General features: G+C 35.7%; 1 protein-coding gene across 4 annotated transcripts in view; it reads left to right on the top strand.

Moving 5' to 3' along the window:
- The window catches only part of REV3L (REV3 like, DNA directed polymerase zeta catalytic subunit), a 183,563-nt gene that overhangs the window by 81,130 nt on the left and 82,887 nt on the right, over positions 1-19,546 (top strand). For all 4 annotated transcript variants that reach the window (XR_006299027.1, XM_043592124.1, XM_043592125.1 and 1 more), the window contains exons 6-11: positions 3,537-3,631; positions 4,399-4,503; positions 5,473-5,557; positions 5,645-5,793; positions 15,000-15,119; positions 18,124-18,361. Coding sequence is in view for 3 of the 4 variants with exons in the window: in XM_043592124.1 (XP_043448059.1) it covers positions 3,537-3,631; positions 4,399-4,503; positions 5,473-5,557; positions 5,645-5,793; positions 15,000-15,119; positions 18,124-18,361 (792 nt within the window). In the remaining variant the exon portion in view is untranslated. The remainder of the gene's footprint in view (positions 1-3,536; positions 3,632-4,398; positions 4,504-5,472; positions 5,558-5,644; positions 5,794-14,999; positions 15,120-18,123; positions 18,362-19,546) is intronic.

Genomic DNA, 19,546 nt, shown 5'->3' with positions numbered 1-19,546 from the left:
CCATGCTGTCAGCCTGATGCGGGGCACTGTGCTGTCAGCGCAGAGTCTGATACGGAAGTTAAGAATCTCATTAAGGGCACCCGAATGGCTCAGTCGGTTAAAACGTCCAACTTCAGCTTAGATCGTGATCTTGTGGCTCCTGAGTTCAAGCCCCACATTGGGCTCTGTGCTGACAGCTTAGAGCCTGGAGCCTGCTTCGGATTCTGTGTCTCCCTCTCTCTCTGCCCCTCCCCTGCGCGTGCGTGCGCTCTCTCTCTGTCTCAAAAATAAACATTAAAAAAACAGAAGACGTCTAAGAAAGAATCTCATTAAATAATGATAGAAACACATTGTTTAATGACAGAAATATTGTGCCAGAATAAAACTGCAAGGACTTCAAAGTGAAATGACACCCTACCTCTTGATTGACCTTGACAAGTATCAGGACTTTTTGACAAACATGCACACACACTTACACATACGCTTACATGTGTACTTCTTGGTTCCTTCTCAGATACGGCAGAAGTATTTTTTAATCAGATTGAAATGGCATAATTTCTTTTCACAGAATATTACCACATCAAATTCAAGTTCTAATCATTCCAAATTGATCAACAAGCAACTTGCTTTCTTCATTTTTTTATGCCTGTGATACAGTTCCTCTATCTCTCTGAAATTGGAGCACATCAACTTGACTCAAAATTTTACCTATTCACTAGAGCCCTTGATTTTCAGAGTTCTATATTTTTTTTTTTTAATTTTTTTTTTCAACATTTATTTATTTTTGGGACAGAGAGAGACAGAGCATGAACGGGGGAGGGGCAGAGAGAGAGGGAGACACAGAATCGGAAGCAGGCTCCAGGCTCTGAGCCATCAGCCCAGAGCCCGACGCGGGGCTCGAACCCACGGACCGCGAGATCGTGACCTGGCTGAAGTCGGACGCTTAACCGACTGCGCCACCCAGGCGCCCCCAGAGTTCTATATTTTTAATAACTTGTTTTTGCATGATCAAATAAGACCAGAGTTTATTAGCATTTGAAATCTTTTTGTAAGCAAACTATCTTTCTAGCTAGGTCATAGTAAAGCTTTATTGGTTAGAAGTAAGTTTGGGGAGACCTTATATATTATAATGAAAAGTTTACATTTTAAAATGTTTTTAAAAGAGACCTATTTTATTACTCTTAACGAATGACAACTTATTAGCAAAGATATGTGTAGGCAAACTAGTGAAATTAGACAAGGTATTCAGAATTAGAATCTGTAATAAATACAGTATAGCTATATATTTTTGTCTCAGATTATCCCATATTTTTGTATTTTGGAGATGCTTACATTGTAATAAACATGAAAATCCATTATTTCATCAAGTACAAGTAACATAATGTCAAAAAATTTTACTATATATCAGTACTCTTTGGATTTTTATCAGTCTCATTTCTATCCCCAGTGCTGCTAGCACCATCTTGCTGGGTGCCTTTTTTTTTTTAATAAATATTTTATATTCCTTCACAAACATTATTACAAGGACTATGACAAATAGCAGCAAACTCATAAGAGATGGGGAGTGCTGAGTTAGCAGTTCTACTAAGCCTACTTGTTAACTCATTATAAATTACCACATATCATGGACCTTCAGAGTCATTTGCCAGAGTGTTGAATCTACAAATGTCAAGTATGCTGAGTAATCTCAACCCTGACTGCCCATCAGTTGATCAAAAGAGACGTTTTAAATTGTAGATGTCTGAGCTCCACCCTCAGTGATTCTAATTAGTAGGTCTGTTGTGTTAAGCTAGGAACAGAAATGTTCAGAGAGGCACAATTGTTACTGTCATATTACTTATCTATTTTTCATGACTATAATGAATTGTTTATATGTATTTGCTGACTCAAATTTTTACTTGCGGTGTTTTATCTACTGGAGACATTTTTAATTGTGCAAACTATTTCCTTTCCCTAGGAACACTTCCTATTCTGAATGTCTAAAGTAGTTTTGTAATAAGGGCAAGAAATGGTTATAAATTTCTACTATGAGATTGCATTTTGTGCTGTTATTGTTCCCCTCCTTTATCACAGATGTGCTACTCCTGGAAAATTCACTCTTGAAATTTACAATATAATTCTTCCAAAAATTGTGAAACTTTTTGATATAAGGAAAAAACTGTTGACTAAAAACTATTTTATCTACTACTTTAATTCATGGCAAAACTTATGTCATTAAATTATATGAATAAAAAAGACAAGCTACATTGAGAATTATTTTTTCTAAAAGTAAAAAGGCATATATTGTGATAGGTTGGCTAATATGTCCCTTCTGTATCAATGGTAAAAAGATATGTGTGTGTGTGTGTGTGTTTTATCTACATGTATATATGTATATACATACAGATTTATTTGAACTATAACAATTCTGTGGTTAAACAAATTTCTAAAGTTTCGTCAGATTTCTTGAGGGATAGACAACGGAAAATGAGGTTTTGCTAATATGTTTCTCTTAAAACATAAAAAAAAAATATTTCCAATAAAAATGTTAATCAAATCTGCCATCACCCACTTTCTAGTAAAAGTTCTCCTTTTCATATGGGGTCTGTATTAGTAGAAGATCTAAATTTTGGAATGAGTAAACTGGTATCCACATTAGATGTATATTCATTCCTTCAAGCAGGGACATATATATGGTGTCTTCCTGATTTTATTTATTTATTTTTTTGTGGCTCTGAAAAACAAAATGCTTTTGAGTCACACAGCATTAATGGGGAATAATCCTCTGCATTATTACAATCATTACAGCTATACAATTATTACAATTATTGTTACAACTATTATTACAATTATGACCATTTTGTCATAAAAATTAATGACCTCATGGTATCACCACTTCTCTTAGCCATGATCCCATTGTTGAACTCCTGTGATTTCTCAGTTTGCAGCTATAGAGACTTTTAAAGCATTCCTCAGCTCAGCAGTAGTTGAGGGCAGGGAGAACAGTATCATTTGCTCACTTTTCAGTATGCTCACTTCCCCTGATCTCTTGTAGCATACTCTGTCCTCATTTTTAACAACTGTCTGTGATTGCTAAGAAAGATGCCTCTGGGCAAGTGATTTTGCATATGTATATGGTTTTTGATGTATCCCTCTGTTATCCCTCTGTATCTAATCCCATTCTACCCTGAATATGACTCACATGCTAAAACATTGTACATTCTTTATATATAAAATATAATGAACCAAAATATGTAAAATATACTGCAAAAGTATCTCAACAGAGCAGGTTTTGTATTTTTCTCTTCCTGTTTTTTATTTATATGTACACACAGAGTATCAGTTGGGTCATGAATAATTGTGACTAAACATGAAAGTTCTATAAGCAAAGTCTTCAGAAAATTTGCTCTTATGTGGTTATTATATATGTATATTTATTTAATCTGTTATTTTATTATTTTTTTTAAATAATCTTGTGCCCAACTTGGGGCTCCAAGATCAAGAGTTGCATGCTCCACCAACTGAGCTGGCCAGGCGCCCCTAATTATTATATTTTTTTAATAATCTTTTTAATACAGCTCTTTAATACTGGAAGGTGTTGAACCACGGAGTACATGTGAATTAGAAGTGGATGCTGTCGCTGCTGATATCTTAAATCGGCTAGACATTGAAGGTATGTGCACAATTAATGTGTTTGTATTTTTTTTTTAAGTTTATTTATTTGGGGGTGGGGGGAAGGGAAGAAGGGCGGAGAGAGAATCCCAAGCAGGCTGTGCACTGTGCAGAGTGCAGAGCCCAACATGAAGCTCAAACTCACAAACCGTGAGATCATGACCTGAGCCAAAATCAAGAGACGCTTAACCAACTGAGCCACCCAGGCGCCCCTATGTGTTTTTATTTTTAAAATTTAATGACTAAAGTACAGTGGAAAAAGTAGGGAAGAAAACATTAGTAGAGAAGTAACATGTTATAGAAGGAGGATGCAAAATGTTACGAAGATTTCTTAACCTCTGATGAGATGGTCATTATTTTTTCATTAATATTTTCATTCATGTGAGTATGTTTGCATAGACATAAGCCTAAAGTAAGTGTGACACTAAATACGTTAGCCATCATTAAAGAATTTAATATACTCTGCCTTTTAAACTTACAATTTTCAGTTTATATAAAAGGGAGGGGACTCTTAGGTATATTGGCTGTCATCAGATATTTTGGTCTTATTGACCACTTGCTGGGTTTTGGGGAGCCAGTAGGAGGAAAACAAAAAGGAGTAATAAATGTAGGTTGGGTAGTTTGGTCATTATGTTACACAAAACAGGTAAATGGTTGTTTTTGTTTTTTTTAAGTCAGTATTTATTTTTTTAAAGTTTGGATTTCTTTTTTTGAGCAAGTATTTTTCACTTTGACCCTTGTCGTATTGAAGTATTGTTGTAATTATAGCTCAGATTGGTGGAAACCCTGGTCTCCAGGCCATATGGGAAGATGAAAAGCAACGGCGAAGAAACAGAAATGAAACTTCTCAAATTAGCCAACCCGAATCACAAGGTATAAACCTAATAGTATTCTGGTGACATTTTTTTTTTTACACCAGATATTCTAATGGAAAAGTTTAAGCCATTGAGTTTTTACCTTAACATTAAATTTTACTTTTCAAATTACCTTTCTGTTCTGTATATTTTTTCCTATTGTCATTGCTCTGAACTGTAATTCTTTACCTCCCAGGTGTCATTCATTGTTCTCTCCTTCTATCCGCCCCTGCCCGCCCAAGAATTGGCATCCTCATTGTCCTTGGTTTTTACCTTACCTCTTGTCCCACCTCTCTGCTCCTTTTTTATTTTCTAGTATATTCTAGCCTTTTGTATTTCCAAATGAGCCAGAATACTCACAGAAGATCATGGGTCCCAACTTAGAGACACCACACTATTTTGTTCATATAAACTCTCACTTTAATCATCTTATACAGCTTTGAAGAAAATACTCATTTTATATATTCTACAAAAAGAATTTGAGGGCTTACATAAATGCCATGTACACAACAAAAATTTTTAAATAAAAGTAAAAGAATAAAAGACCTAATTCAGAAGGTAAATATATTTGTAATATAGCAGTAAGCATACATTGAAGTCCAATTAAAATTTTTATTATGTCTTGGGCACTAAAAATGCTGTGGTAAATTTTGAATGTCTTCTAAAATAGAACTATTATATTTTATAGGGTAGAAATTTCTAGGTTCAGAGTGTGCAATACATTTATAGGTACAGAACAGTGTTTTTGTTTTAGATTTAAGTTATAATTATAGAACTTAATCTTGAACTGACTTTAAGTGCTTAATTTTATAGCTTCATTAACAACCATTTCTCTTTTGTTTGCTGTTATGGTAGAACTACTTTTAGGTGGTATTATGTGTGTCAAGAGAAAGATAAGAAATTGTTACCGTTTTAAAAGCCACTCTAAGAAAAAGGAAAATATTTCATTCGTTATCTACATTTTTTAATGCACTTTTGAAATTCAAAGATCGCAGGTTTGTGCCAGCAACAGAAAGTGAAAAAATTTTTCAGAAGAGACTTCAGGAAATTCTCAAACAGAATGATTTCTCTGTGTAAGTCGTTATTTATTATAGATCTCAAAACTAATTTTATTGCTTTGTTATCTAGTTTGTTATAAAGGATATGTTTTAATTAACCAGAACATTATCAGGATCTGTGGACTACAGCGATGGATCTCAGGAGTTCTCTGCTGAGTTAACATTGCACTCTGAAGTTCTGTCTCCTGATATTCTTCAATGTACGCCAGCTAATCTGGTAGAAGTCCACAAAGATACAGAGTTGAGCAAAGGTGAGGTTTTCAAGTATGCAGAAAATACTATAATAGACATCTGTATATCTGGCACGGTAATATTACTATTTGGTTGAATTAGCTAAGTTTCTCCCATTCCTTTACCTTTTCTTGATCTCTAGATGTAAGCACTATTCTAAGTTGGTGTAAACTGTTCCCATATATGATTTTACATTTTCTTATATATGTATGTCCATGATATATACTGTTATTTTATATTTAAAATCTTACATAAAATAGGGTCCTACTTGGCGTAAAGTAAGCAACTTGCTTTTTTCATTCGACATAGTTTTTTATTAATTGAGGTATAATTTGTATAATATAATATGCACTCATTCAAGGTGTACAATTCATTGATTTATCGGAAGTTTATAGAGCTGTGCAGGCATCCCCATAATTCAATTTTAGAACACCTGCTTCACCTCAGAGGATTCCTTGTGTCCATTTGCAGTCATATCCGTTCTCATCTCCAACCCCAAGTAACCTCTAATCCACTTTCTTGTCTCAAGATCTGCCTTTTCTGGGTGTATCATATAAATGAAATCATACAATATGTGATCTTTTGTGTCTTCTTTCATTTAGCTTAATGTTTCAGGTTCATCTATATTGTAGTATCTATCAATATTTCGTTCCTTTTTATTGCCAGATAGTATTTCATTGTATGGATATACCATATTTTATTAATTCAGTCATCAGTTGATTGATATTTGAGTTATTTTCACTTTTTGGCTCTTAATTCTGACGCGAACACTTGTATGTAGGTGTTTGTGTGGATGTAGTATTTTCATTTCTCTCGAGAGACACCAAGTAGTGGAATTGCTGGCTCATTTGGTGAACTTGTATTTAACTTTTGCATAAACTACAAAACTGTTTTCCAAACTGATTACACTGGTTTACATTTCCTCCATCAGTATGTGAAGGTTCCAATGATCCTGCATCCTCACTAACACTTGTTATTTGTCTTTTTTTGTATAGCCATCCTAGTGTGTGAAATGGCATCTCATTATGGCTTTAATTATCTTTTCCCTCATCACTAATGATGTTGAGTATCTTTTATGTCAACATATTATAACTTTGATCTATCTTTGTTCATACATGTTTCTAGTTCACTCACTTCAGCTGCTTAGTGTTCCTTTGTATGACTAAACAAGTTTATTAGCCCTCTACAACTATTAGATGATTTTCACTTTTGCACTGTTATTAATAGTGTTATTTCTGTCATTTTGTGGCTCTATGCAAGAGTGTCTCTATAGAAGACATATAGAAGTGTAATTTGCCAGGTCTTAGGGTATATGTACTCTACCTAGATAGCATATGTTCTAATAGAGTTTCTGTAAAAATGTAGTTAGCTTATACACAGTTGGTAAATAAAAGAATGATCAAAGTTTTATTCCATAGTCACATTGTTTCATATGCAGTTTTTCTAAGCAAGGGAGCCAGAGTAGCAGCAGTAAAATTACAGCTTTAAGCAGTAATAGAAAAGCCTCTTTTATACTGCCTCATTAGCAGCAGAGGCTCTTTTGACCATATATATTTTTAAAGACTTTATTTTATTTATTTCTTGAGAGAGGAGGAGAGGGATAGGGAGAGAGCGCAGAGTCCAACATGGAGCTCAATCTCATGACCCTGAGATCATGACCTTAGGCAAAATCAAGAGCCAGACACTTAACCGACTGAGCCATCCAGGCACCCCTCTTGACTATATTAAACTACAATTCAAAATGAGCATCTACACTCAGGGCTTCTCCCTCCCTAAGAGATGCATCCCAGCATTGTGCAATCTCTGACTCATGGCAAGTTACACCTGAGATCTCTTGAGCTCACCTTAATGGCAGCCTACTGGCTCAGAGTTCTGCTTGCATTTGCTTTTCTTAGCATCTGCCAGCCGCACTCTAATAAAAAATGTACCCAGCATTTCCATACTGTTATTTTCAGAGCATTTTAATATCCACTATAACAGCTTCTAGCCACACTGGGCTGATCAGAGTTACCTTCTTGGGTGCCAATTATTGGAATTTGTTAGTGCTGTGGCTACAAAGTTGCATTGGTTTTGCCTTAACCTTTCCACCCATAAGCTCTGTTATTTTTAGAGCTCCATTTTTCAGATTTCAAAGTATGTTAACAATAAAAATATCATTATAGTAGTAATGCCATATTACAAAAATTAGTCTGTAAAATGATTATATCTAAGTTTACATTCCCACAATGTATTAGAGCTTATATTTAAATTCTTTTATTTATTTTGAGAGAGAGAGAGAGGAGAGAGAGAATCCCAAGCAGTCCCCATGCCATCAGCACAGACCCGCCTGATACAGGGCTCAAACTCATAGGCCATGAGAGCATGACCTGAGCCAAGATCAAGAGTCAGACACTTAACTGACTAAGCCACCCAGGCACCCCTAGAACTTATATTTAAAAATTTTTGGGGCACCTGGGTGGCTCAGTCGTTTGAGCATCCGACTTCAGCTCAGGTCATGATCTCGCGGTCCGTGAGTTCGAGCCCCGCATCGGGCTCTGTGCTGACCGCTCAGAGCCTGGAGCCTGTTTCGGATTCTGTGTCTCCCTCTCTCTCTGGCCCTCCCCCATTCATGCTCTGTCTCTCTCTGTCTCAAAAATAAATAAACGTTAAAAAATGTTTTCTTTTTGCCATTCTGATTCTTTGAAATGGAATCTTCTTAGTTTAAGTTGCATGTCCTGATTGCTAATAACTTGGAGCATTTGTGTTTTTTATCTGAGAATTGCTTATTTATATTTGTGGCTCATTTTAAGTGTTTGCACATCTTCAATTTCGTTTTTTTGTTTTTGTTTTTTGACTGTAGTCACCATGTGTGCATTATGTTCTCATGACATTTTTTTGCTATTTTTTTAAATAATTTTTTAATATAATTTATTGTCAAGTTGGCTAACATATAGTGTATATACAGTGTGCTCTTGGTTTTGGGGGTAGATTCCTGTGATTCATCGCTTGTATACAGTACCTAGTGCTCATCCCAACGTGTGCTGTCCTCAATGCCCATCACCCATTTTCCCCTCTCCCCCAACCCCATCAACCTGTATTTAAGAGTCAGTTTGTTCTCTGTAATCACCAAGATTTGTTCTCTGTATTTAAGAGTCTCATCGTTTGCCTCCCTCCCTCTCTGTTTGTAGCTATATTTTTTTCCCCTTCTCTTCCCCTATGGTCTTCTGTTAAGTTTCTCAAGTTCCACATATGAGTGAAAACATACGATATCTGTCTTTCTCTGATTTTTTTCACTTAGCATAATATCCTCCAGTTCCATTCACGTTGCTGCAACTGGCAGCATTTCATTCTTTCTCATTGCCAAGTAGTATTCCATTGTATATATAAGCTACATCTTCTTTATCCATTCATCAGCTGATGGACATTTAGGCTCTTTCCATAATTTGGCTCTTGTTGAAAGCACTGCTGAAAACATAGGGGTACCTGTGCCCCTATGAATCAGCTTTCCTGTATCCTTTGGATAAATTCCTAGTAGTGCTATTACTGGGTTGTAGGGTAGTTCTATTTTTAATTTTTTGAGGAACTTCCACACTGTTTTCCAGAGCGGCTGTACCAGTTTGCATTCCAACCAACAGTGCAAGAGGAGGGTACCCATTTCTCCACATTCTTGCCAGCATCTGTTGTTTCCTGAGTTGTTCATTTTAGACACTCTGACTGGTGTGAGGTGGTATCTCAGTGTGGTTTTGATTTGTATTTCCCTGATGGTGAGTGATGTTGAGCATCTTTTCATGTGTCTGTTAGCCATCTGGATGTCTTCTTTGGAAAAGTGTCTATTCATGTGTTCTGCCCGTTACCTCACTGGATTATTTGTTTTTCAGGTGTTGAGTCTGGTAAATTCTTTATAGATTTTGGATACTAACACTTTATCCGATATGTCATTTGCAAATATCTTTTCCCATTCCGTTGGTTGCCTTTTAGTTTTGCTGATTGTTTCCTTTGCCATGCAGAAACTTTTTATCTTGATGAGGTCCCGATAGTTCATTTTTGCTTTTGTTTCCCTTTCCTGCGGAGATGTGTTAAGAAGTTGCTGCAGCTGAGGTTGAAGAGGTTTTTGCGTGCTTTCTCCTAGGATTGTGGTGGTTTCCTGTCTCACATTTAGGTCTTTCATCCATTTTGAGTTTATTTTTGTGTATGGTGAAAAAGTGGTCTAGTTTCATTCTTCTGCATGTTGCTCTTCAGTTCTCCCAGCATCATTTGCTAAAGAGAATGTATTTTTGGGGCGCCTGGGTGGCGCAGTCGGTTGACCGTCCGACTTCAGCCAGGTCACGATCTCGCGGTCTGTGAGTTTGAGCCCCGCGTCAGGCTCTGGGCTGATGGCTCAGAGCCTGGAGCCTGTTTCCGATTCTGTGTCTCCCTCTCTCTCTGCCCCTCCCCCGTTCATGCTCTGTCTCTCTCTGTCCCCAAAAAAATAAATAAACGTTGAAAAAAAAAAAGTTAAAAAAAAAAAAAGAATGTATTTTTTCCACTGGATACTTTTTCCTGCTTTGTCAAAGATTAGTTGGCCATATATTTGTGGGTCCAGTTCTGGGTTCTGTATTCCATTGGTCTACGTGTCTGTTTTTTCTGCCACTACCATACTGTCTTGATGATTACAGCTTTGTAGTAGAGGCTAAAGTCTGGGATTGTGATGCCTCCTGCTTTGGTTTTCTTTTTCAACATAACTTTGGCTATTCGGGGTCTTTTGTGGTTCCATACAAATTTTAGGATTGTTTGTTCTAATTTTGAGAAGAATGCCGGTGCAATTTTGATTGGGATTGCATTGAATGTGTAGATAGGTTTGGGTGTTATTGACATTTTAACAATGTTTATTCTTTGAATCCATGAGCATGGAATCTTTTTCCATTTCTTTGTGTCTTCTTCAATTTCCTTCATAAGTTTTCTATCGTTTTCAGCATACCGATCTTTTACATCTTTGGTTAGGTTTATTTGCACATCTTCAATTTTGATATCCATTTAACAACTTCTTTTTCCTTAATGGTTTGGTTTTTGTACCTGGTTTACAAGTCCTTTCCTACCCTGATGTAATGCAAGTGTTATCCGTAAGGCTTATGTGTGCTTACAATTTGGTTTTTCACTTTTAGGTCTTCAACGCATCTGAAATTTTACTTGAATATAATAAGGATCTAATTGTATCTATTTTTCTAAATATAAATAGCTAGTTTTTCAACATATTTACTGAAAAAAATTTTATTCCCACTGAATTCTCTCACTTCAGTCATGCAGTCACATTCCCCTATGTTAATGTCACATTGCTGTAATTACTATTGACATGTAAGTGTTGATATATATCAAGGGCAGACCTTAACTTGTTCAACTTCAAAATTGTCTTATCTGCTTTTGATCTTTTTTTTTTTTTTAAGATTTTTTTTATTTTAAGTAACCTCTACACACAACATGGGGCTCGAACTCACAACCCTGAGATCAAGACTAGTACACTCCACTGACTGAGCCAGCCAGGTGCCCCTACTCTTGATCTTTGAAAAAAAAACCAAAAAACAAAAAACTGTCCCCTATTAATTTTAGTATCCGATTGTTCATTTCTGGGATTTTATTGAATTTATATACTGATTAATTAACATTTTTAATCTTTCTGTGTGCAAATCATCTCCTCTATGAACATGATACATTTCTCATTTTACTAGATCTTCTTTCATATCTTTTAATAGAGTTTTGCCATTTTCTTTTGTAAAATTTGGTATCTTTTATTAGAGATACTCCAGGTGTCTTAATTGTTGCACTTAGGAGTTTATCTTTCAAAAGTCACATCTTCTAATTATTGGTATTTAGGAGCTTCACTGACTTTTGTATGTCAGTCTTATATACAGCAACTTTTATTACCGCGAATAGTTTTTTTTAATGTTTCTTTTTATTTTGAGGGAGGGAGAGAGTGAGCATGCATGCACACACTTACGCAGGGGAGGGACAGAGAGAGAGATGGAGTGAATCCCAAGGAGGCTCCGCGTGCTGTCCGCATTGAACCGGACCTGGGATCGCACGGTCCATGAGATCATGACCTGAGCCAAAATCAGGAGCCTGATGCTTAACCGACTGAGCCACCAACACACCCTAGTGCTAATAGTTTTATATGTCTTTTCTATTGGATATTTTGTGTGTAGAGTCATCATGTGTAAATAACAACTTTACTACTTCTTTTCCCATCTTCATACTTAAAATTTTTTTAATGCATTAAGAACTCTAGAGTAATGTTAGTTAGAAATGATGGTCTTTTTCCTGGTTTTGAAGGGAAAGGCTTCTATATTTCATCATTAAATATGAAATTTACTACAGGATGTTGGTAGATAACTTTAATTAGGTTAATATCTCTCCTCTTTCTTTGCTGTGAAGTTTAGTTTTTCAAAACTCATGAATGGGTATTAAATGAAATTTTACCAAATTTTCTGAATTTGAAATAATCACTTTTTTTCCCTTTTATTATCCCTCTGATAATATAGTTACATTAAAATAATTTTTATTTTCTAATGTCAAGTTATGTGTGCACTACTGAAATAACTCTTCTTTGTCATGGTGTGGTGTTTTTTGAAACATTGCTATGTCTACTTTGCTAACACTTTGTTTGGAATTTATACTTTTTGTTTTTAACCAAGAAAGATTCATACTTTGCTTCATTAAGTGAGTTGTGGAGTTTTGTTTATTTTGAACTTTTTTCAAGAATTTTAATGATGTATAAAATTGTCAGATCACTATGTTGAAAACCTGAAACAAATATAACACATTATGTCAACTATACTGCAATTAAAAACAAAACACAATTTTTATTGGATTTGTATAATCTATTTCTTAGAGATTTGATAGATCTCATCTATAAAAACATCCAAACTGGATAGTAGGTGAATTTTGTGTTGGGACTGAAAATAGAGTGAGTGGATTTTAAACTACTAGTTCAATTTCCATAACTGTTACAAGTCTACTCAAGATTTCTATTTCTGTTTGAGTCAGGTTTTATATCATGTTTTTCCTAAGAAATTATTCATTTTATCTGATTTTTCCATGTTTTTGGTATAAAGTTGTTCATAGTATTACTTTAGTATCTCTCTTATTTTTGGTACTTTAACTCTTATTTCTAACATTATTTATGCCTTCTATTTTGTTTTGATCTTTCTTGTCAGTCTTGTCTATTTTATTATTAACCTTCTGAGAACCAGCTTTTGTTTTTACTGATCCTCTCAGTTGTCTTTTGCTTGGGGATGAGCTATTTTTCACCGTTTGTATATTTGTTCTTTTGTTTTGATGAAATACTCTTTATTAGCCCACTGTGTCCTAGGATGTGTTAAAAATATTTCTTCCTGAGGGGCACCTGGCTGGCTCAGTTGGCTAAGCATCCAACTCTTGATTTTGGCTCAGGTCATGATTTCACAGTTTGTGAGGTTGAGCCCCATATTGGGCTCTGTGCTGAGAGCGCAGAGCTTGCCTGGGATTCTCTCCGCCCTCCCCCCCCCCCGCCCCTCCCCACCTCATGCACATGTGGACACATGCAGTCTCTCAAATAAATAAACTTTTAAAAAACTTTTTCCTGAAGACTTTAACTTTTTGAAAAACTGTTGAAAGCACTTAGTTTTAAGTCTGCATACCAGAAGTAGAAAAACAGAACTGTTTTCCAGTTAGCTCTAACTACGTGCCCTTTTTTGCTATAGTCTTTTTTTTCCTACTACTATTTGCTTTTTATTGTTACTCTCTCTCTTTGACTAGATTATAATATGAGACTCATTTTATCTTTTTTTTTTTTAATGTTTATTTATTTTTGAGAGAGAGAGAGAGACAGCATGATGGGGGAGGAGCAGAGAGAGAGGGAGACACAGAATTGGAAGCAGGCTCCAGGCTCTGAGCTGTCAGCATGGAGCCCAACGCGGGGCTCGAACTCACAAACCGTGTGATCATGACCTGAGCCGAAGCCGGACATTCAACCGACTGAACCACCCAGGCATCCCAATTTTATCTTTATTCCTAAAATTATTGAATCCCTTTGTACAATTAGACTTATAAAAATCAAATGTTGAAAGAAATTTTTATTTTTTTTATTTTTTTATTTTTATTTTTTTGGTGTTGTAAAACCGTTTTGAGTTCTTTTTTTTTTAATATATGAAATTTATTGTCAAATTGGTTTCCATACAACACCCAGTGCTCATTCCAAAAGGTGCCCTCCTCAATACCCATCACCCACCCTCCCCTCCCTCCCACCCCCCATCAACCCTCAGTTTGTTTTCAGTTTTTAAGAGTCTCTTGGGGCGCCTGGGTGGCGCAGTCGGTTAGGCGTCCGACTTCAGCCAGGTCACGATCTTGCGGTCTGTGAGTTCGAGCCCCGCGTCGGGCTCTGGGCTGATGGCTCAGAGCCTGGAGCCTGTTTCTGATTCTGTGTCTCCCTCTCTCTGCCCTTCCCCCGTTCATGCTCTGTCTCTCTCTGTCCCAAAAATAAAATAAACGTTGAAAAAAAAAAAAATTTTTTTAAAATAAAAAAAAAAAGAGTCTCTTATGCTTTGGCTCTCTTCCACTCTAACCTCTTTTTTTTTCCTTCCCCTCCCCCATGGGTTTCTGTTAAGTTTCTCAGGGTCCACATAAGAGTGAAACCATACGGTATCTGTCTTTGTCTGTATGGCTCATTTCACTTAGCATAACACTCTCCAGTTCCATCCATGTTGCTACAAAGGGCCGTATTTCATTCTTTCTCATTGCCACATAGTACTCCACTGTGTATATAAACCACAATTTTTTTATCCATTCATCAGTTGATGGACATTTAGGCTCGGAAAGAAATTTTTAAATCATGAGTTGAAAGCTGAAAAGTGTAAAATTTACAGTTTTTAAGCCATAGAGAATAAAGAATTGTATTACACTTTTCCCTTTGTATATTTTAATTTGCAATGATTTTTATCAGAGTAGTATAACTGTAACTGTACAAGGTGGGTAGGATTAATGAGATTGTAAATATTTAGTGAATTACAGATTCAAGGTCCTTGTTTATTTCTTTTTTTTTTTCTTAATCCATGTGACTAGATATTCCTGTGGCTTTTACTAAGTTTTATTATGTTTTTATTTAACATATATATCACTAATGCCTCAGATTTTTAAATAGGTTTGCATTGTCATGTTTCCTAATTTGCACAAATTCTTAACAATAAATTTTAGATTTAAGCCATTGCTTTAATGTTTTTGTATTTTTTGTCATCTTAAGGTCACACTGTACACAAAGTGGAAGAAGCTCTTATTAATGAAGAAGCAATTTTGAACCTCATGGAAAATAGTCAGACTTTTCAGCCTTTGACCCAAAGACTGAGTGAGTCACCAGTTTTCTGTAAGTAATGATTCTACCACAAATTTTCAGTATTTTAATCAATGAAAATATGTATGTGAGGGGGGATTTTTCCTTTGGTTTAAAGAGGTTAATGTTGCATGTTCAGTAAATCCTTATTGTAAGTATAAAAATGAAGCCTTGAATTAAATGAAGTAGCTACACAGCTTTTCCTAAAAAAACAATTGTGAAAGAAAAGAATTCCTTTCCTTTCTTTTCTTTTTTTTTTTTTAAGTTTATTTATTTTGAGAGGGAGAGAAAGCACATGTCGGGGAGGGACAGTGTGTGTGTGGGGGGGGGGAGAGAGAGAGAGAATATCCCAAGAGGGCTCTGCACTGTCAGCATGGAGCCTGACACGGGGCTTAAACCATGAACTATGTGTATGAGATCATGACCTGAGCTGAAGTCAGACGCTTAACTGACTGAGGAACCCAGGTGCCCCCACCCCCACTTCCCTTTTTTTTTTTTAACTTCACTTTGGTTGGAGAACAGCCATATTGTTTTAGGGGGAAAATGCATTCATTTTGAATTCAAAATTCTCCAAAGTTTAGTACATAATTAAATACCATAATTGAGTCTTCCTTTGTGAGTATCAGAAATTTCCTGAAAAATTCTTTTTGAGTCATTAGTTTTTGGCTAGTATAGAACATGACAGTTATTTCTGTGTGTCTTTGCGTTTCCCTAGATGCATTTTCATTAGCATCATAAGGCATTTGCTAGATTTCATTTCATTAATTTAGTAGAAATTACTGACATCTTATTCAGAAATTTATTTAAAATTTCATTATGGGGCATTGGGTGGCTCAGTCGGTTAAGTGTCAGGCTCTTAATTTTGGCTCAGGTCATGATCAAGCCCCACATTGGGCTCTGCACTCTCCTGCTTGGGATTCTCTCTTTCCTTCTATCTCTGTCCCTCCCCTGCTCATGCCCTTGCACTCTCTCTGTCTCTCAAAAATAAACATTAAATTAAAATTTCATTGCAGAAAGTGATATGTCATTGAGTTTCATGCGTATTGTTTTGCTTGGTGTCATGATTTTATGTTTCTTTTATTGTGAACTTTGTATTTTTTCCATTCTTACTGTATCAAATGAGAGATGGCATCAATTGTGTTCCCAGCTTTCTACAGTGTCCTCTGTCTGTTATCTTCATTTTCATTCGAATGGAACACAAATTGACTAGGACCAGTTCCAAAATTATTGTACACAGTCATATTTCAAGAACAATTTAGACAAGAGTAGGAAACTTTCTTCTTTTATAAATGAATGGCATATCGAGAAAGAAATGATCCAAAGAAAAAATAGGCAGCTAAAAGAGAGGAACACAGAGAAAATGAAAGAATTGAAAAAAAGAGTGAGAGAGGTATATCCTTATTTCATTACATTAGGCAAATAAAATGTATCATTAGTAGATAAATTCCACCTTGCCCTAAGCTTAGAATTTATGTGTTAGTCACAAATGCATTCTCTGTGTTAGTCAAAGAAGTGAAAGTCAAATATCTGTAGTTCATTTGGTAATACTAGTCTTGTTTTTAAGAATGAGACAGGAAAAATGGATTGCAGTTCTAGGTTTAAGAAAGATTTTTGCCAAACTGGCTTTTGCAAGCAAATATCTTTTATTTTGGCCTTATGTTTGGTAGCGTATGTGAACCAATTTCTTTAATGTCAGTGAAGAAAACCTGAAACCTGATATTTTAGTAAATAGGGAGTATATTATCTCATTTGACAGAGAAAAAAGTTATGTATTAGCTTCGAGCAAACCTCCATCTTCATGGTCTTTTTTTTTTTAATAATAGCTTTTATTGAAATATTTCACATAACCATAAAATTTACCTTCTGGTGTGTACAGTGAATTTTATCATGTTCACAGAGTTATGCAATCATTACCACTATCAATCCAGGACATTTTTAGCACCCCCCCCCCAAAAAAACCCATAACCATTAGCAGTTACTTCTCATTCTTCCCTCCTCTCAGCTCTTGACAACCTCTGATCTATTTTCTCCTTTACCGGATTTACCAATTTTGGTAATTTCATATAAATGGAAATCATGTAACTTTTGTTGGTGGTTTCTTCCACTTAGCATAATGTTGTAGCATGTGTCAGTACTTCATTCCTTTTCACTACTGAAGAATATTCCATCATAGGGATATAACATCATTCATTTATCCATTCATAGGATGATGGATATGTGAGTCGTTTCCATTTTGTTTGGCAGTTATGAATAATGCTGCTGTGGTTATTCATGTGTATGTTTTTGTGTGGACATATGTTTTTAGTTATCTTGGGTATATATCAAGAGTGGAATTTCTGTATCTTATGGTAACTGTGTAACATCTTGAGGATCCATCAAGCTTTTTTCCAAAGCTGCTGCACCATTTTACACTGATCAACAATGTAGAAAGGTTCTAATTTCTTTACTTCCTTGCCAGTACTTATGGTTTGTCTTTGATTTAGCAACCCTAGTACATATGAAGTGGCATCCTCATATGGCATCGTTGTAGTCTTCAAGGTTTTTTAAATAATGTCATTAGCCACTTAAAAGCTTTCTTGTGTCGTTCAGCTGCAGGTTTCATTTGTCTATACTGTGAGCTAAATAAAACTTAAGTGAGGATAAGATGTTCACATGTATTGTTTTTAAGGCACTTCTTGATTAGCATCAATCATACATTTATTACATATTTTGTGTTTGAACACTAGTGACTGGATGTTGTTTAGTGCTCCTCAAGCTTACTTGTGCAGTAACAGTTTGGGCAGCTTGTTAAATGCATATTCCTGGGCCCTACCTCAGAAATTCTGATTCCTTAGATATAGGATGAGGTCTGGGAAGACACAAAATCATTCCAGTGCAAGTAGTCCAAAGACATCACACTTTGATAAAAGAGCTACATCAACAAAGAAGTCAGCTGTATTCTTTCAGTGTGTGCCAGTATCTGTGATTCTGTTGTTTTATAACTGATCTGAATTATGTTGAAAAGTTATTTGTTAGTGATGCTTCACTTGTTTTATAGTGGACAGTAGTCCTGATGAGGCTCTGGTACATCTTCTTGCTGGTTTGGAAAATGATGGATATCAGGCAGGAAGAAATAGGATGCCATCACAACGTCATTTCTTTGGAAACCCTAAAAATTCCCAAAATAGTGATGATGAAGAAAATGAACCACAGATTGAAAAAGAGGAAATGGAGCTTAGTTTGGTGATGTCTCAGAGATGGGACAGCAATATTGAAGAACCTTGTGCCAAAAAGAGGTAACGTTTTAGTTATTTCCATTACTTTAATAATTTCCTATTGTCATTATCACTCTTCTTTAATTAGAAATTATTATTTACTATTATTCATAATGTTAAATACCTTATAAACTAATAGTCTTCTTTTAAATCCCTTTAAAGTAGTGCTTTGTTTTTCATGTAGCTTAAGCTTCATATTCTAAGCAAAATAAAAGCTACATTTAAAAAGATTAAATCTAAGTGGGGATTTTTGGCAGTTTTATTGAGATGTAATTATCTTACATCACTGTATGAGTTTCAGTTGTACAGCATAAAGGTTTGACACATATATTGTGAAATGATTACCAGAATAAGTTTAGTTAATATGCATCATCTCAGATAGATACAGTAAAAAGAAATGGGGGAAGGGGAGGAAAAAAATGTTTCTTCTTTTAATAAGAACTCTCAGGATTTACTCTAACAACTTTCCTCTTTATCATACAGGAGTGGTAACTATAGCCACCATGTTGTATATTACATCCCTAGTACTTATCTTATAACTGTAAGTTTGTACCTTTTGACCACCTTCCTTCAATTCCCATTTCCCCTATAAACCTAAATTACAGAAGTCATCTGTTTATATTATGTGTGGATCATAAATGGGACAAAGTAGAAGGCCTTCTTCTCTCTGAATTTGGGGAAAAAGAATACCTTCTGAGAGTTAAACTGTTAATGGGTTGGAGCAACAGTTATAGGGTCAGCTTGAAAATAAGAAGCTTTTAGGTCTGATTAGACTGAAGGAATTAAATATTAAAAATAAAAGAGTCTCAGAAACAGACACTGATATTCTGGTTCATTTCTCAAGCTAAATGAATAAGATGGCTGAATGCATAAGATAGTTTTCCACATCAGTCTCTCTCTTTTTTTTAATGTCTATTCATTTTTGAAAGACAGAGTGTGAGCAGGGTAGGGGCAGAGAGAGAGAGAGGGAGACACAGAATCCGAAGCAGGCTCCAGGCTCTGAGCTGTCAACCCAGAGCCCAACGTGGTGCTTGAACCCACGAACTGCAAGATCGTGACCTGAGACGAAGTCGGTGCTCAACCAGCTGAGCCGCTCAGGTGCCCCCACATCAGTCTCTTGTGAGCCTGATTGGTTTGAGTTGTATCTCTGTATGTAGAAAAAGATTAGGCTTCTGAGACTGAAACACTGAGTATGCCTCTCCTTTA

The sequence above is a fragment of the Prionailurus bengalensis genome, chromosome B2 (genome assembly GCF_016509475.1).
Source record: "Prionailurus bengalensis isolate Pbe53 chromosome B2, Fcat_Pben_1.1_paternal_pri, whole genome shotgun sequence".
NCBI classification, from domain to species: domain Eukaryota; kingdom Metazoa; phylum Chordata; class Mammalia; order Carnivora; family Felidae; genus Prionailurus; species Prionailurus bengalensis.
This window is presented reverse-complemented; position numbering and strand designations above follow the sequence as displayed.